Source organism: Labrus mixtus, chromosome 21, assembly GCF_963584025.1.
Source record: "Labrus mixtus chromosome 21, fLabMix1.1, whole genome shotgun sequence".
NCBI lineage: Eukaryota > Metazoa > Chordata > Actinopteri > Labriformes > Labridae > Labrus > Labrus mixtus.
Window position 1 is genome coordinate 17,953,412 of NC_083632.1, and position 16,759 is coordinate 17,970,170.

General features: G+C 40.7%; 2 protein-coding genes across 2 annotated transcripts; one reads left to right on the plus strand and one right to left on the minus strand.

Moving 5' to 3' along the window:
• The first annotated feature begins 719 nt into the window (after positions 1–719).
• zgc:171971 (uncharacterized protein LOC569690 homolog) lies at positions 720–8,010 on the plus strand. Its single transcript, XM_061029061.1, has 8 exons — positions 720–1,651; positions 2,707–2,753; positions 2,866–3,020; positions 3,101–3,225; positions 3,781–3,868; positions 3,971–4,257; positions 4,686–4,838; positions 6,073–8,010. The coding sequence occupies exons 1-8, from the start codon at positions 1,460–1,462 to the stop codon at positions 6,211–6,213; spliced, it is 1,188 nt and encodes a 395-aa protein (XP_060885044.1). The 5' UTR covers positions 720–1,459; the 3' UTR covers positions 6,214–8,010.
• A 1,094-nt stretch (positions 8,011–9,104) lies between these two features.
• On the minus strand, positions 9,105–16,759 carry tfam (transcription factor A, mitochondrial). Its single transcript, XM_061027963.1, has 7 exons — positions 16,477–16,759; positions 14,125–14,267; positions 13,083–13,153; positions 12,766–12,915; positions 11,762–11,857; positions 11,173–11,229; positions 9,105–10,416 (listed from the first exon to the last, which is right to left on the minus strand). The coding sequence occupies exons 1-7, from the start codon at positions 16,560–16,562 to the stop codon at positions 10,144–10,146; spliced, it is 876 nt and encodes a 291-aa protein (XP_060883946.1). The 5' UTR covers positions 16,563–16,759; the 3' UTR covers positions 9,105–10,143.

A 16,759-nucleotide genomic window follows, 5' to 3' on the forward strand; every position in this document is an offset into this window, starting at 1 on the left:
TACTCTGTTAATGAATTAATGTTAAGTTAATAACTTTATTTGAAGCTTAAGTTAAGTTGTAAATTAGATAGGCCTAGCTAGTAGTAAGCATCTGCTGCTGTTAGGTGCATTTCATTGTGCATACATTACTGTATCTGCCTTTACACTGAAGTTTTGTGTTTTTGGAAATTATTTCAGAAAAAAAAGTGTTAATAAAGCACTTAAAACTTTAAGTATGACTCTTATTACTTAATTAAAACAACGTTTTAAATCATGATTCACCACAACTGGTGCCCCACCCCAACGTTGGGCCAGTGGTGGTCAGGCCCCTGCTGAGTTGCACCCTGCTGCGGGGTGTCCTTTATTTTTCTGCTTGAAAGGTGGCAACCCTAGATGTAGGAGAAGCTGCATTTCCGCAGACTTTGAATTTTTGCACATAGATGTGCCTAAACATGCACAGGACACTCTGAAAACACACTAAAGAGCATATAAAACCAGAAAAAGCATAATATGACCCCTTTAAGGTAAAGAATGTAAAGAAGGTAATTGTCCAGGATATAATAATAATAATATAATTTAAATAATATAATTTTGAAACACTTAACGGCATATTAATTTATCTATTGAGTTGCTATTTCATTTTATTCTTCCGTCCTCTGTGAACCTGCTTCAGTTTCTTGGACCACATCACAGGACTCTGGGCTACTGATCAGACAAACAGCGCCCTCTTGTGGTGTCACCTGCTCACTACCGTCTAATAACAACAATAGCAGAAGAAGAACAACGGGAAGTAGGCACATTTAAACCGGAGAACAGGCGGTCAAATGGATCTACTGGGATGATAATAACTGGTTAAATTATGCATATGTGACATTTTAAGTCAGCAGAAGCAGTGTTTTGTTTTTTAATTGTTGCAACCAGCGTCAGGAAACACCGCGGGGTTATGACCAAGAAGATGTGTGCAAGATGTGAAGTGTTGACGAAGGCTGCTGAGCAAAGCAGGGACTGAGACCATAACTTAAAAAACAGAAAGGTTTCGCTTTGGCATAGAGGAGGAAGCTTTACGTCTCGGTGAGTGCAAGTCTGCGTTTGGCGCAGTTTGTTTTGATTCCGCACAAAAACAAAATGGAGGGTAATAAGCGGTAGTAAGTTGTTTGGTGAATATGGACCTGTGCTTTGCTCTTCGTTATAACCGCGGACTTCAATGCGAATAATTTCATCAAAGGACTATCTCTTCTGGACAAAAAAAAAACATTAAAGACATTTTTAAAGGACAAGACCCAGTGTGGAGAGCCGTGGAGTAAGGAGTAACAAAGTAGACCCTACCTCAAAACACCGAATTTGTAACATTTTAACCTCCAGAATTAAGCGATATTATTGCCCATTTAGTTGCATGCACATGAGGAGGTGTCACCTACAACCACATGCAAAGTAAAGAATTGATTAGAGGATAAGTAGGAGGAGGGTCGGGTACCACAACATGACTGACTCAGATACAGCAAGTGTTCCCGGTACCTCCGGCCTCAGCAGCGGGGCCGGGCTGGCTTTTAAGGCGGGCAGAGGAACACTCCCTGGGCGGGTCAGGAGCCTGTCCTCCGCTGCTCCACCTGGAAGACTGACATCCCTCAGAAGCAGAGACCTCACACTGGGAGGAGCTCTCAAGAAACCCAAGGTAATGAATAATATAACTAAAAGGTTGAACACATGAATATGAATTTATTTGCGTTTGTCTCTAAAAGCTTGATATTAAAATTCACAGCTGCCTAAAAAGTGAGGAACTTGAATTTAAAATGACTTTCAACATTAACATCCCCAAAACAATACATCAGTGCAGCATGGGGCTTTGTAGGCAGAAATATGGCACTCTGATACCAATCACAACATGGGATGAGGATTCAATATATTGCAATGTATCAGGATACTTTAAACTAAGATGATTTTGGATTTTTTTCCCCACATAATTTGTAGGAAAATACAATAAACGCATCATATCTGAGAAATTTCAAATTAATCAAAATCAGCTTTATTGGCCAGGTATATATACCAGGAATTTGACTGCGTACCTAAATTACAAATGAAATATTAAATAAAATAAACTAACATCATTCATTCATTTACAGGAAGTGACAGTATTTACATTAAAGCAGGGTGTAGAGATCAGATGAGGAGGATAAATACATGATGAAGTGTGTGACCATAAAAAATCTGATTTTTGTAATGATAACATTTAATATCAGACATTTAAAGGTCACATATTATCCTCCTTTCAACAAGTTAAAATAAGTCTCAGAGCTCCACAAAACATGTCTGTGAAGTTTCTTGTTCTAAATCCACTCTGATTCTGTATTTGATCATGTCTATAAACCCCTCTATTTCAGCCCTGCTCAGAACAGGCTGTTTCTGTGTCTGTAGCTTTAAATGTAAATGAGCTGTGTCTGACCACGCCCCCTCTCTGGAAGGGCTTGGGTGGCTCTGGCTTTCTCGCTCCATGCACAAGTGTCTACAGTGAGAAGGCAGACTTTTTTTTACATCAAGTCTTACCTCAGGAGACCCCTCCCGTCTCCCTCGCTGTGAGGAGCATATGTGAAACAGCTTAACTGAGACATGCTTTTCTTTGTCAAAACGTACGGCAACACCAGGCCAGTAAAAGGGACGAGGCTTTAAAATGGGATGAGCCTTTATTTGAAGTTTTACGGTAACACTGTTTGTATTTCTGTCTTTTCAAAGAAAACTTTTGAGCCAAACATCCACACTGTGAGGAAAAGCAAAGACGAGTAAGTGACCTTCATTAAAACATTTAAAGTCTCCTTTTTATTGAAGGTTTTGAAAACTGAATATCTGTACCATATGTTTTTGAGTTACTATGCATTTCCCATACATCCTCAGGTTAAAGGAGGAGGTCCGTGCGCCTCCAAAAAAGGAGAGAAGAGAGAGGGACGAGAGGAGGAGAGAGAACAGAGGGAGGAGGAGAGAGAGGCCTCCCACCATACAGTCTCACTCCATCTTTGAACAGGGCCCTGCAGACACCATACGCAAAACAGGTGCGCAGACGTTTCTGTCTTTCCCCGGAGTGGACTGAACGTTCAGTTACATTATGAACCCGTCGTTCTGTTCTGTTCAGGCTGGCGTGGTGCTGTTGACCCGTACGACTCCACCAGCTCTCCTGTGTGCAAACTGGTGAAGAAGGAGAGGACCGAGTCTGAGGACGATGATGATGAGATACTTTCCAAACTACAGAGAGATGATGTAGGTGTCTCCTGCTGTGTGCTTGACTTAAGAGGAAAGATTCTAGTCAGATACCAGACATTAAACTTTGATCCGATTCTAGTCCAAACCAAACGACCAAACGATTGATACCACTGCAACAAAACTAAAAGTCCTAGTCACCCATTATTGGGTAATCTCTTGTTTTTAAAAACATAAAATTGCATGTAATCGAAAAGTTGAAGATGTGTTTGTGCAATTTAGAGATAGTGCGCTCTCTCTCTCTCTCTCTCTTGCTAGTGGCAGCTTTTGGTTATAAATACCACTGAAGATCTAAAGTTTTGTTTTCCTTCTATGATTGGCGCTGATATTACTAGATTTATTCATCAGTCAAATATCATTTCATTTGAGTTTCATTGTATTACACTAGCAGTTTTCTTTCACCAGCAGAGGGCGCTACATGGATTACAGCAAGCATTATTACTCTCCAGAGGGTCAAGCAGTGACGCAAAAACAGTCCCATATCGGTCGCGCCCTGATAATGATCACCCATAGCTTAACAATGTTCTTATGTAATGTTTTATTTTGCATCCACAGTTCATCGATGATCCAGGTCTGAGGAACGAACCAAAGCTGAAACCCATCCAACTGCCCCTCTGTCAGTCCGTCATATCCTCGTCAACATGTGAGTAAAGCACCTCTTACTACTGCAGCCTGACACACTTCATACTGTGTATGTTGCAGTTCAAGCTTGGATTCATTTTGTGTTTTTGTGTTTTGTTGGCAGGTCCTGAGAACCCTCCTCTGTTCAGACCTCCGCCCTGCAGAGCTCAGAGTCGGTCAGCCCGCTTGGCAGCAGAGTTTCCCAAACAAGAGCAGCCCTCTCTGGCAGAGTTGCTGCAGGACCTGAGCCTTTCTGGCAGAGAGGAGCTCTTCTTCATGCAGTTACCGGACTGCATGCCTGGCAGAGCGTCGGGACAGAAGGGGGACTCTGCACTTGGATCTACAGTAGAGAAAGCTGCCAAAAAGGAAGGCAAGGCTGAGGACAAGAGGCCTGCATATCTACAAGCACAGGTGGGTAAACCAAATAAACACTAAAGCCCGGCATACACTGTACGTATGTAGAAACAAGCATTCAACATCTACAATAGAAAACTCTAACAGACGGAGGTTGAAGGTTGATCTGTGTATTTCACTTGTCTCATTTGTTCGTCTCTAATAGACTGCTAGGCCCGCAGATATTTCCTGCCAGTGTTTCTCTCCTGATAGAAGGGGGAAGATAGATTAAACAGGCATGCCTGCGGTTGTCATGGTGATTTATGACTTTGTGTGTCAGTTTGTGCAGGTAAAATCAGCTCATCGCTCTGCTCTCACTGTACGAGTGTGCAGTTGCCTTATAGATATTTAATAGGACAAAAGATTAAATACTGTCGTCAGTTCCTGTCTAAATCTCCTAGAGTCAGCCCGTTATTGACAGGTTGTGTGTGTGTGTGTCTCCTCAGGAAGCTGCTGGGAAGGAGAGCTGTCCAGTGCTGTCACAGTTCCCAGAGGGGTTTCTGGGTAAGCTGCAGATCAGGAGGTCGGGGAAGGTGGAGCTGAAGCTGGGAGACGTCGTCATGGACGTCTCAGAGGGAGCTGCTTTCTCCTTCCTGCAGGTACTGTGTGTGTGTGTGCGTGTGAATGTGTGCGTGCGTGCGTGTGTTATAACTACGTTATAGTAGTAGGTAGGTAGATTAAACTGGCAGGTTCAACGAGGGTCCATTACTGTCAAACTGGGTGCTCTTCCAGGTGTGCTGGGTATCTGTACATGTCACAAAAAAAGCAAACTTCAGTCAGACAGGAGACTGTGGAGTGATGAAAAAAACTCTCATCCTTGATTTTGGTAAACCAGTTGATCAGTCTGTAAAAGGTTTCCAACACAAGTTTTTAGAGCCTAAGGTGTCAATCATATTACGTCCAAGCTCCAAAGATATTCAGTATCTGACAAACTTCCTGTCAGCTATGACTGTCCTGTAAATCAACGAATATTGTCAACAACAGTAGAATTTGGTTCCTATATATACTGAGAACAAAAAATTGAGCGTAGTGTTAGCTCAGGCAGACCACGGAGTCACTCTCTGCTATCATGCTAGTGTTTTTGATAACAGCTGATCTCATGCCAGCTGATTTGCTACAAAGCATCCTAATGGCTAAACCGCTAACAGCACCCAGCTGCTCTAGCCTGCCTACTCTTTGCTGCTCCCTCTGCCTCCACCCAAACCCCCCCCCCCCCCCAGCTCCTCCTATGTATGGCTATTGGCATTTATTCCTTCTCTGTTTTGGTTTTTGCTGCTCCTCTCCTGCCTTGGGGCTTTCCTTGTCTGGATAGGAAGGGTGCCTAATGCTTTCCACGTAAGCAGGTGGAAGGGCAGGAAGATCCCAGAACAGAGCCATATACCGCCAAATCTAAATAACTGCAAAAAAAAGTATATTTATTGACAAAGTGGTCCTGACTGAAAAAAACATTTGAGGTACACCTAGTGGGTATGTCTGTTTGGATTATTCTCCCATTGATTTAAATACTTAACATGGAAAGAGACTACTCACACCGCTTTGAATAGTACCTGTAAATACAGAATCAGTGGGTGGGTTTGTGGAACAGCCTGAACATAAAACTCAAATATGAAAATGTTAAAAATAATAGGTCAAATAAAGCCAAACAAACTTTGAAACACCACAAAAATATCATATCCACCCACCCTCTATGAAAGTATTTAAGTGCAGATAAAGCAGCTATAAACATGTTTACGAAGAGGTGTTTTTTTTTTTTTTTTTTTTTTTAATTCCAGTTTCATCGTTCCACTCTGTCAATATTCACATACTGACAATCTGTCCTTCTCTCTGCTGCAGCAACTGGTGTCAGTGAATCTGTCTGACGGTCGGACCGGGGACATGATGGTGTTGGGGAACGTCAACCACAAGCTGGTTCTATCTCCGGACTTTCAGGCTCTACTGAGACAATCTTCAACACAGAAACAACAAGGACCCTGATTCATGCCACAAGACTTTACCCCCCCCCCCCCAAAAAAAAAAAAAACCTGCAGACAGCCGACAGAGCTGACGTTACACACTCTGTGATGTAACCATTTCTTTAAACGATGATGTTGGTACTGATGCGATAAAGATTACTGCACAAACTCATGAACGTGGAGGGGAAATGACAGCTAGTCTTAAATCTGTTGACTTCAACTGTGAGGTTAATAAGGCAGCTATGTGACCCTCGGTATCTCACCTGTTTGATTATCTTCACCCTTAAAATGTTGCCGTTTTGTACGAAAATCTTATTAAGCTTTTCAGAGAAGATATATATTTTAGAACTATACAAATTGTGTTTAATACGTGTTAAAGAGCACTGATAACCCGCTACCAGAGGTCAGATTCGTTACTGAGACTCTGTCCCTATCAGAGACTGTATATAAGAAGTGGACGTTACCTATTTGTTTCAAACGTGAAGCTTATTTCAGAAGTGCCTTAAACGTGCATTCATTTTATTGGCCATTAGGGGGCGCCTCAACTGGTTAGAAAAATAAATATTTTTAACTTGTGAAAACTGTTATCTAATAAGTTTATGTTGTCAATCACTGTTTCCTATGTCTTCAGTAAAAGTTAATGAGCGTTTTGTAAATGATGGGCGATGAAGCAGAGTACATTTTAACGTGTGGTCACTTGTTATTTACAGCTACCTCAGCGTCCTGTCGACAAGGCGTAGGGGAGACAAAATTAATCTGTTTTATAGATTCTGTTTCAAAGAAAAAGGTGAAGACAACTAAATGCTAAGCTCATGGCTTCAAAATGGTAATCCAAAAACAAAGACGAACTCTTCTTATCTACAGTCTATGGTCTCTACAGACAGAACATCAGCCTTCGGTAATAATCTGATTTAAGTTACGCTCTGACCCCTTCAACACTTTTAGATACCACATTTTAAAACAATACAATCCATGATTGACGGTACAAAGAAATACCAATGTTTTTTTGCTAATGCTAATATGCGTCCCTAGTCCGTCTACAAACCCCCCAATTATGAGAAAAGTCAATTTTCTCTCTTTCTTTTGCCTGCTCCACTTTTCAGAAAATATGTGCTCAAACAGGCCATTTGGAGATTTTCCCTTTGTGACATCACAAAGGGCAGTAACCCCTCCCCCAGGTGGGTGACACTCCCACAGCTAGGTGTTTGTGAAGTGATCCTCCCCTCTGTACCATCTTCAGAGATAGTAACAGGAAGCGAGCCAGCAGGGGGAGTGCAGCACAGTGTGTATGTGCATGTCTGACTGTGTGTAAACGTGGAGCTCCCGCTGTGCCCTACTCAAACACAATGTGAATTAACAGACTGGGACACCAATATTACACCATTGCGGAATCAGTCTGAAAAGCACTATACTGTATTGGGTGTGTAGGATTTCTACGTCAGTGGCCGTGGTTTGGAAACAGGTATCGATACAATTTTAACATGAATCACATCAAAGTCTTAAAATAACTTCTAATACCATCCAAACACAACAACACAACCGTTATCATGTTACTGAAGTTCCATTATTTGTTCCAGCATAGAAATGAGCGACTGTGTTTTGTGCTTCAATATCCAAATCCTCACTCGTCTTAGTGTAACAGACTGACGGCGAGATACCTGAAGCTCCCTTTTATTCACACTGTATATAAAAGTTCGGTTTGTTCAGTGGTTTTGATGTTTATTCCTCGACTGCTCAACAACTAACTGCACTGATGTACAGCTTGAATTTGTAACTTTTGTATCATTTAGCAGACTTCAATAAAATGCTATTTTTAATACGTCTGTGTAATGTTCTTCTTTGTGATCCTGCATGTTTCTCTTATCATAATCCGGTTCTTTTTCTTCAGAGAGCCACTGACCTGTTACAGCAGCTGTTATTCCAGATGTTGCCAACTTCCAGTTGTTTTTTTTGTTTTTTTCATGCTCAGGGGAAATTTCAAATAAAGTAGCATAATGTATGTTCAGTTAGGACAGAGAGGAGTAAAAGTGGTTAAGTATGGTGCTTAATCATAACCTGGAAATAGCACAAAAAAAAGGCTGATATATAATCAGGCATCAGCAGATATCTGTAGTTCATACATATTCTGTGTCTTATAGTCGTAATATAGGATCATTAAGAGACAACTGTAGAGAACATGGTATCCTCACGGAGCTACTAAGAGAGAGGGAGAGGAAATAACGATGACTAAGAGTTTATTCTCTTTTATTTAGGTATTAAGTAATATTATTATATATTTGTGAATGTATCTGGTTCCATGTTTCATGAGAGGGGGAGTAAATAGAGTTTGACATTTGCTCTAAACTTAGTAATGTTTCAAAGGTTTGTAAAAGCCAGAACCTGAGTTTGTGGAAGCCCTTTCAATAAAGTAACAACTGATGAAGCAGTCAGAAGATATCGACTTGAAATCAAATGTAACATCCCCATCTAATCATTCTTTGCTCCTGACAAACACTTTCTGTATTGTTCCTCTTGAAGTCAAATATCCTCAAACTTGCAATTCATCTTCCTCTTCTCGTCTCTGTTGTTTGAGGTTTGTGAACTCCTGTACTACGGTGCTATAAATGCTGCTGTAATGCCGTGAACTGTCACATGACAAAGCAAACCCCCAGAAAAGAATGTAACAAAAAACATTGAACACTAATAAGACCGTGTAGATTTGGGAAATTCAAAATAAGTCTTTTTATGATCTTAAACTTTTAAAATCTAATTCAAGACTTATACTGAACACATTCTTCTTAATGAAGAGGGGAGTGATGCTTCACACATCAGGACCGGAGAGAATCTGCACTTAGGATCATTAAGAGAAATTCAGTTAGCGTCATTTATTTCACTTGACATGTGAAGGTAAACAATAAGTTGGAAGAAGCCACGCTGGGAACAAAAAGCACGTTTTATTATCCGCTATAACAGTTTGTTTTGTTTTTACAGCTGGTAACAGAAAAAAAGCAACTCATACAAAGCTCGACCGGTACAATGCATAATTCTTAAAAATACAAAAAAAGTCAGTCAAAATGTGATTGATGTCCTGAAAGACAAACGGTCACTTTTCACAGTTCAGGGGTGTTGCAACAGTACAAGCTTACGCTGAACTTAAGGATGAAAGGTTCGACGAGTTGATCCTGGCTGCATGATGGGAACCCATGATTCTATCTGCTCTTTAGAGGAAGTGCTGTCTGAACCTTTACATCCAGGGATACTGAGCCGCCGCCCTGTGGAGAGAATACTTACACAGCCAACACTTTCTAGATGCTGGTATTTATACTTATTATTTCTTCATGACCCCAAAATACATCTCGTGTTTGCTAAAAACTAGCATCAAGCTATTTAGGGAAATGCCTGGAGCTTCTTTACATATGTGAGGAGCTCTTGAGATGTTTTTTCTCCAGTAGGAACTTGTGTGCTCGAAGCTGAGAGCCACAAACCCAGCGTACCTCCTGACCTTTTCTCTGCATTAACACCAAAAATAGAAAAGGTTTGATATTTTTGGGACAGAAACCGTTAACTTTTATTTTCTTGAACATTTTTACAGTGGTTAAACCCAGATCTATGAAACAAAAAATAAAAGGTACAAAATGGTTATCAGTGCCTTCTACATTCACGTTAACACTTCTCCCTTACATTTCATCAGGTCACTTGTTTTCTTAACCTATCAAACAGAGCCAGTGTGTGTTTATGTTGACTGTATTAATCTTGCTTTTTTTGTTTTCTTTGTCTGATTAGATTTCACTGAATGAGGCATTAACAGGGAGTTGTAGTTTTATCTGTCTGAATTTGGTAAAAGCTTTGTCTCCGTTTAACCTCCAGCTGGGATCCTTTTGAAACAGGTGGAGCGTCTCCCTCCGTCATCTCAACTTTCCTCTAGCTGTCACTCAAACACTTCTCCTCTCTAAACTCAGTAGACTTTAACACGTTACTTCTTCTTCGTTGTCCTGACAGTTTTTGCGGTGCTACTTTTGCTCGTCTTCCTTGTCGTGTTGGACTTCGCTGCAGCCTTCTTCGCTGGTTTAGCCTGAGCCGTAGCTTTCTTCTTCGCTGGCTTGCTTTGAGCGGCGGCCTTTCTGTGGGCGGACAGCGTCTGCTCTCGGATCACGTCCTCTCGTCCGATGTCCACCATGTGCTCCTCCCACGACTTCATCTCGTTCTTGTAGCGGACTTTGTCGTCCTCGGCCAGCTGCGTGTAGACCTGAGACGGAGAACAAACAGGAGGGGGGGGGGATAAATACTGAACACTGAACTTCTAATTACCGGTAACCGTGTGCACAGCTGCGTGAAGGCCAAAATGTCAAATTGTCAAAATGTTCGATTCTTTTCAACACCAACCACATGCTCTAAAGCAATACTATATCCATGACTTTTACCATAACGTTATGCCTGCTGTATCGTCTTGGAGCATGTGGTTGGTATCCGAGAGTATCAAGAATTTTGACAACCTTGATAGTACCATCGCTAATGAATGACAGTCATCAAATCAAACAAAAGCTACCACAAGTGAAAGAGAGAGAGAAGCGGTGGGCGAGTTAAATACAAACAAACTAAAGAGAGCAAGCGACGCTAAGTAAAGGTTTGGTTCTGCTGAAGTTTTGCTCCTCTTCCTGCCTGGTGTGTCTCTGCTCCGCCCCCTCCGTCACAGCCACTCCACCACAAACACTTCTCATCCACAGGTGGGCAAATGCTGATGTTGTGTAAAGTCATTTAGGCATTTCGTAAAGTGCTCGAGTTATGTTGTTGTCTGTTGCAGACGGACAGAGAGCAGAGGAGAGAGACAGTGATGTCACCAGGTACCTTCCTTTTTTTTTAAAGTCCAAACCTCTCTCCCTCTGCTCAACGATTGAAGTTACAAAATGTCCAAAATAAGATTAATAATAATAAGTTTTACTCTAAAAACTTTAACTTTAATCTAAATTAAAAATTAGCGTATGGTGAAAACTCTTGGCCTGACCTGTTTCTGATGAGTGAACAGATTCCTCCAGTCGTCCCTCAGTGACTTCATCTTGTCCTGAAGAGACAACAACAACAGAAAAATAACATTAATGACCAGAATCAAGAGCTTCAGACTGTACTAAACAGCAACAGGGTCGTGTGCAGTGTTATCAGTCGTGACGTCATATAAAGCACAGGAGGAGAGAAACTAAGCTTTCTGCTCTGGTGTTGATATTTGACTTCATAGGGATTAAAGCAGGAACCTTTCACATCATCAGCTTTATCGATTCCTCTTTGATTTATGGAGGTTTGGTAGAACAAAGTCAGACTCTCTGAACTGAACAAAAACGTGTCATTCATCACGTTTCATGTTAAAGGAGGCTGAGTGAATACAAACAGAACATGTGTAGTATAGTGGTCTGCTTATTTTTAGAGACCATGTTTTTCATTTCAGTTCTTTTCTTTGCACTTAAAACAATACATAGACTTTGTCAAACAGGAAGACAAGTGGAGTGCTGCATCAGGGTGTGATTTTTACTCCACCTTATGAACAAAACAATAAACTGTCCCTTTAAATGTTACGTCATGGCGCTGTGTGTGTTTCTGACCTGGATTGTTTTTCCTCTGGCTTCCTCAAAGTGCTCCGACATGAAAATGTTGAATGAGGATCGTGGACGTTTTGGCTTCCCAAGGTTGGTTAACTCCTGGAAATCACACACACACACAAACACACAAACACACAAACACACAAACAGGGAGGATTTATTAAACACTGATGAAGTGATCGAGTTCAGTGCTTAGACAGCTGATTGGGTCTTTGACAATAAAAAGAAAAAGTCACGTTTAACGACAATAAAAAGACACATTGCATGCTCCAACCTGAAGGCTGCTGAGAAAACAGTTAGCAAACAGTAGCCATGTTTAAATGTGGAAAATTCCTTCAATCTAATTAAAGTCATTTCAATTGGAGATTCCAACTTCACTGTTTAAATGGACGCTAAATGAAGTGATGTGATTATGATGTGCTTGTAAATGCATCAAAAGAAGCTGTTACTTTCTCTTAACATACATAAAACCATGCATATCATGTGACCTATAGATTGTATTAAACAGAGTATTATCGAGGCGGTGGTGGGGCAGTGGTTAGTGCGTGCGCCCCATGTATGGAGGCTGTAGTCGCCCAGGTTCGAATCCAGCCTGTGGCTCCTTCCTAATTAACCTGCAAGCTTAGCCGTGCATATTCACCCAGCCAATCAATAAACAGGAGAGGGCAGGTCAGCAGGAGGACCTTAAGACATGTGCAGCTGAAGAGAGGGGCAGACATGCTCTGTAATAATAGTTTATCTCCAACCAGGAAGTCACGATCTGTTCAAGTATGTACCTGAATATTGATACCAACACCCTCTCTCGTTCGGAAAATAACATTTCTTTCTGAATGAGCCTGATCAGATCAGTCTTCTATTACTTGTGTCCATGTGAACATACAGTAGCTACATAGAGAGTTGTAATATAATGTCGATTCAATGCATTTCTAAGAGCACAGAAATAAAAATGGATCGTGAAGCTCTTCACAAAACTTATCCAGGCTATTTTTTTTAACATTCTCTCTCACCCTCTTTTTGCGAATGGCCCTCCTCTTGGCCAGTTTCTGCTTCTTCTCCAGGGTTTGTTGCTGGAGCTGTGCTGGAGTCAGCTGTGCCTGGTAATGCTGAAGGTCCATTTTAAACTGTTCCCTGGCCCGAAGAGAGGCGTCCTCAAAAGGCTACAAGGACGAGAGAGAGAGCCAGAAGAAAAAAAAGACTGACAAAACTGTTTGCCAACAGAAGATAGGTTACTTAGCTAGTACCACTTGATACACTCAAAGCTAAATCAAAGTTAAACATAAAGGTTATAAAGTTCATACTGTTTGATAGTAAAAGACTGTTATACCCGTTTCTGCTCTGGGCTCAGTGTCCTCCACTGCTGGGCGATCTTCCTGATGATGTCCACAGCTTTGACTTCTAAAGGCAACAAATACAGCATTGTCATTGTCTACCATTTGGAGGAGTATCTAAAAAATACAGTCCAGGAGCCACACACCCTTACCACTTTTAAGAGAAGACTAAAGCCCTTTTCATTTATATACTCCTGAAAATATCTAGATAACTTCAGGACTGCTCCAGATATTCTCCTGACCTAGTCGTTCACATATGCTCCTCACAGCGGGAGACTATCTCAGTCAGAGGGGAGGGGGAGGGGGGCATGGGGTCTCCTGAAGTAAGACGTGATGTAAAAAAAAAAAGACACAGAAGTAGCGGAGGAAGCAGCTAAATCCGCTATAAGACGATATAATGAGGATATCTGCTTTTATATCAATGCTACATGTAGCTCAACTGTATCCCAACATCAACAAAAGAGTGGAGAACAACAAACAGGCAAATAGAAAACGTAATGCAGCCGTTTAATTACGTGCACGAAGACCGTAGTGGTCACATGCATGAAAAATGTGGATTTTGCGTTCACACGTGCAGCTCCTCCAGGAAATATCATTAGTATTTCTGGAGTTTTTCTGCAAGTGTGAAAGCCTTAATATAGTGTTTTCACATTTACATAAAACTCTTCTAACTTTACTGAGATTTTTTTTCCGTCAGTGCCCGAGTTAAATTTTCTACATGAAGTCATGGTGAGCTGATGTTTGAACACAGCAGGTAAAGAGTAAGACACCACAAGCGAGCAGGCGGGGGTGATAATGTTTACATTGACCGACCAGTGCGACCATCGTGTATACATATAGAAGCTGCCTCCTGCTCTTTTCTGCAAGCAAATACTCTTGTCCAGTCATTTCTTGATACTTTAAATATGTCTTATTACATGTAGCATTGATATACAAGCCTTCGTCGGCCACTTCCTCGTCATGTTCTGCCTCAGCTAAGTGTGCTATGAGATTTTTTCACACTGCCTGCTACAGCAGAACAACGTGTTGAAGCTTTACCTGGGTTTTGTCTCGTCACAACTGGCTGCTGTTGCAGAACAAATCTCATGTATCCATTTAGAGGTCTCTTTGGAGGCCCACTGGCTTGAGAACTAAGACACTTCACGTGGTTGAAGAATGAAGTCTGGAAAACACTGGTACACCTGCAGCGGACACACACACGCAAACACAAAATATAAATCAGATCATCCATTACTTCCAAAAGACAGCCAAACATAACCTTTCAGAGGAGTGATTCTAGAGATGAAATGGTTGGAAAAAAAATAAATAAATAAATACACAAATAAGCATTTACTGTGATACTCGAGGATTCTCGTTATGTCCAGAAACAACCTCACATTCACTTATTCTTAGGAGAATTACTACAGCTTGTAAATTAGTTTAAATACCTGGGGGTCATCCTGGTTTCTTCACTCTCTTTCAAGAGCCACCATCAAATTTAACCTGTATCATTTTAATCCAATTAGGACATCTCTGAAACCTGTTGAATCTCAGTATAAAGTACTGCATGTGCTGGCACCGCCTCCGCTAAATGATGACTTCAAACACAAAGCTATCAGTCACTCTTCAACTTGAACCACCAGAGCCACTGCTAGAGGTGACTTTGACCTTTGTTCTCCTAAGAAGGTCCACATTTTGTCAAAATGTTTTGTCGTTCAAAGGGAGAGCATTATGGTACAGTTAATCACTCTCACTCAGGGAATTCTCCAGCTTAGCCACTTTCAAGGGTCATCTGAAACTGTGGTTCAGAACAGATCTGTGACTGTGTCCTATCATCTTTATATCTAACCCCAGTGCTACACGGTAGCATGTATGAAAACTGTGCAATAGTATGTGCATAGTGCATACGTATGTCTGTATAAGAAAAGTTGGTGCAATAGGGCTATGTGCAATCACACCAGCACTTTAAAGTTACAGGGAAAATGTGCAATCTACATCTTTACCTTATAATCATGTGCCATATAGGGCCCAACCGATATGAGATTTTGGGGCTGATGCCGAAATGAATATTGGGGAGTAAAAAATATCTTTCTTAGATCTATGTTCAATCTGTAGAGATAGATATAGATATACATGTTTATTGCGTTGAGCGCTCAAATGCAGATCAAACACTTGTGGAAAAGATATACAGTGTAAGGTAGAAGATGGTCATTCAACTGGAAAGTAACAGTGCATGTACGTGCGCATCAGTGCTTGACACTGTGGAGGGTGATAATGCTTGTTGTAAACCATATGGCACACTCTGCTGGTGAAAGAGAAGAGCTAGATTAATACAATGATGCTCAAATTAAATGATATGTGACTGGTGAATAAGTCTAGTGATATCAGTGCATATTGGAGATAAAAATGAGCCAATACTGATATTCAATGGATAAGCTAATATTGGCCGATATTATCGACTGGCTGATTAATCGGTCAGGCTCTAACAATCCAGAAATTAAATACTCTGGTGACTTTAACTCTGAACGTAACTTCATCCTGGTTTGTTTTTGTCAAAATTGCACAGCCACATTTTAATATGCAAGTAATAGTTCATGTTGTTGTTTGTTTTTTGCTCGTCAATGTGGTTCTATGTACATTTGTTTATGTGTGTACAACCAGCCTGCCAAAGGACAACAGATGGAAATTAGACTATGACTACAATCTGATATATTTACATGTTTATGTTCAATAATGTGCAATGTCCTTATTTATCTTTTAAATATGTCACACTACTTTATGCAAAAGTTGTTTTAAAAATACTTTACTATCTGTTCCCAGCTACTGTGGATGATTAATTACTGTTTTAGTTGTATTATTTTTATCATCATTTATCATATTTGGGTTATGACCTTGACTTCAAACAAAAAAGTATTTGAGGACGTCTCTTCTAAAATTGTACATTACATGGACTATAACATTATCAGCAGATCCACAGATAAAACAATAAATTCCTATTTTTTCCCCCTAACATTTATACTAGTCAACAAATTAGATTTAAAAAGAAAAATCAGATTTATGATTATTCCCAGTTTCTTGATAGATGTTTACACACTAATCCCTCTCAGCCCTTTAGAGCCACGATCATTATAATAAAGACATAATGTTTCCTGAATCTAGGCATCAAATAGTGTCTTAAATTGACTGAACATTTGGCTGAAAGTCACAGAATAATTCACCAACCTTCTCATTAACAAATAACTTTTACAAAATGCTCAATAGTGCTTCCTTTTCCAAAACGAATAAAGCATTAAAGGTTATTTCTAAAGACACAGATACGTGTGAACTTAGAGGAATGCAACATGAGAACATGCAAAAGCTAGCTCTCCTTCTCAGCATGAGCTAAGCTACAGAGTAAGTGCAGGTTGTTACCTCGTCAGGGTGCTGGTGTTGGAGAAGACATTGAAGGACTTCGTCAACAAGCTAAAGCTCGCTGACATGAAGCTGAACGGAGCCATGTCGGCCTTCAGGAACTTTAAAAGCCTTCAAAGCGAACAAATGAAATACACAAGTACTGTCCCAGGAAATACAGTCTTCGTTATATTCATGCATGGGACGGTTTTAAATGAAGCAGAGTGTCTCTCCCCTTTTTTGCTTGTTGACATGCAGGCGCTGCAAAAGGCGCCTTGAGTCCCTCCCGGTGCATTGTGGGATA

What these genes read in the sequence shown, in the direction of transcription:
- zgc:171971 (XM_061029061.1), top strand. Translation starts at nt 1,460, where the DNA reads ATGACTGACTCAGATACAGCAAGTGTTCCCGGTACCTCCGGCCTCAGC. An exon ending in CCAAACTACAGAGAGATGAT is followed by an intron (nt 3,226 to 3,780) that starts GTAGGTGTCTCC and finishes TTGCATCCACAG; the next exon opens with TTCATCGATGATCCAGGTCT. An exon ending in CTGCTTTCTCCTTCCTGCAG is followed by an intron (nt 4,839 to 6,072) that starts GTACTGTGTGTG and finishes TCTCTGCTGCAG; the next exon opens with CAACTGGTGTCAGTGAATCT.
- tfam (XM_061027963.1), bottom strand. Translation starts at nt 16,562, where the DNA reads ATGGCTCCGTTCAGCTTCATGTCAGCGAGCTTTAGCTTGTTGACGAAG. An exon ending in AACACCAGCACCCTGACGAG is followed by an intron (nt 14,268 to 16,476) that starts GTAACAACCTGC and finishes TGTCCGCTGCAG; the next exon opens with GTGTACCAGTGTTTTCCAGA. An exon ending in TGTTCACTCATCAGAAACAG is followed by an intron (nt 10,417 to 11,172) that starts GTCAGGCCAAGA and finishes TCTCCGTCTCAG; the next exon opens with GTCTACACGCAGCTGGCCGA.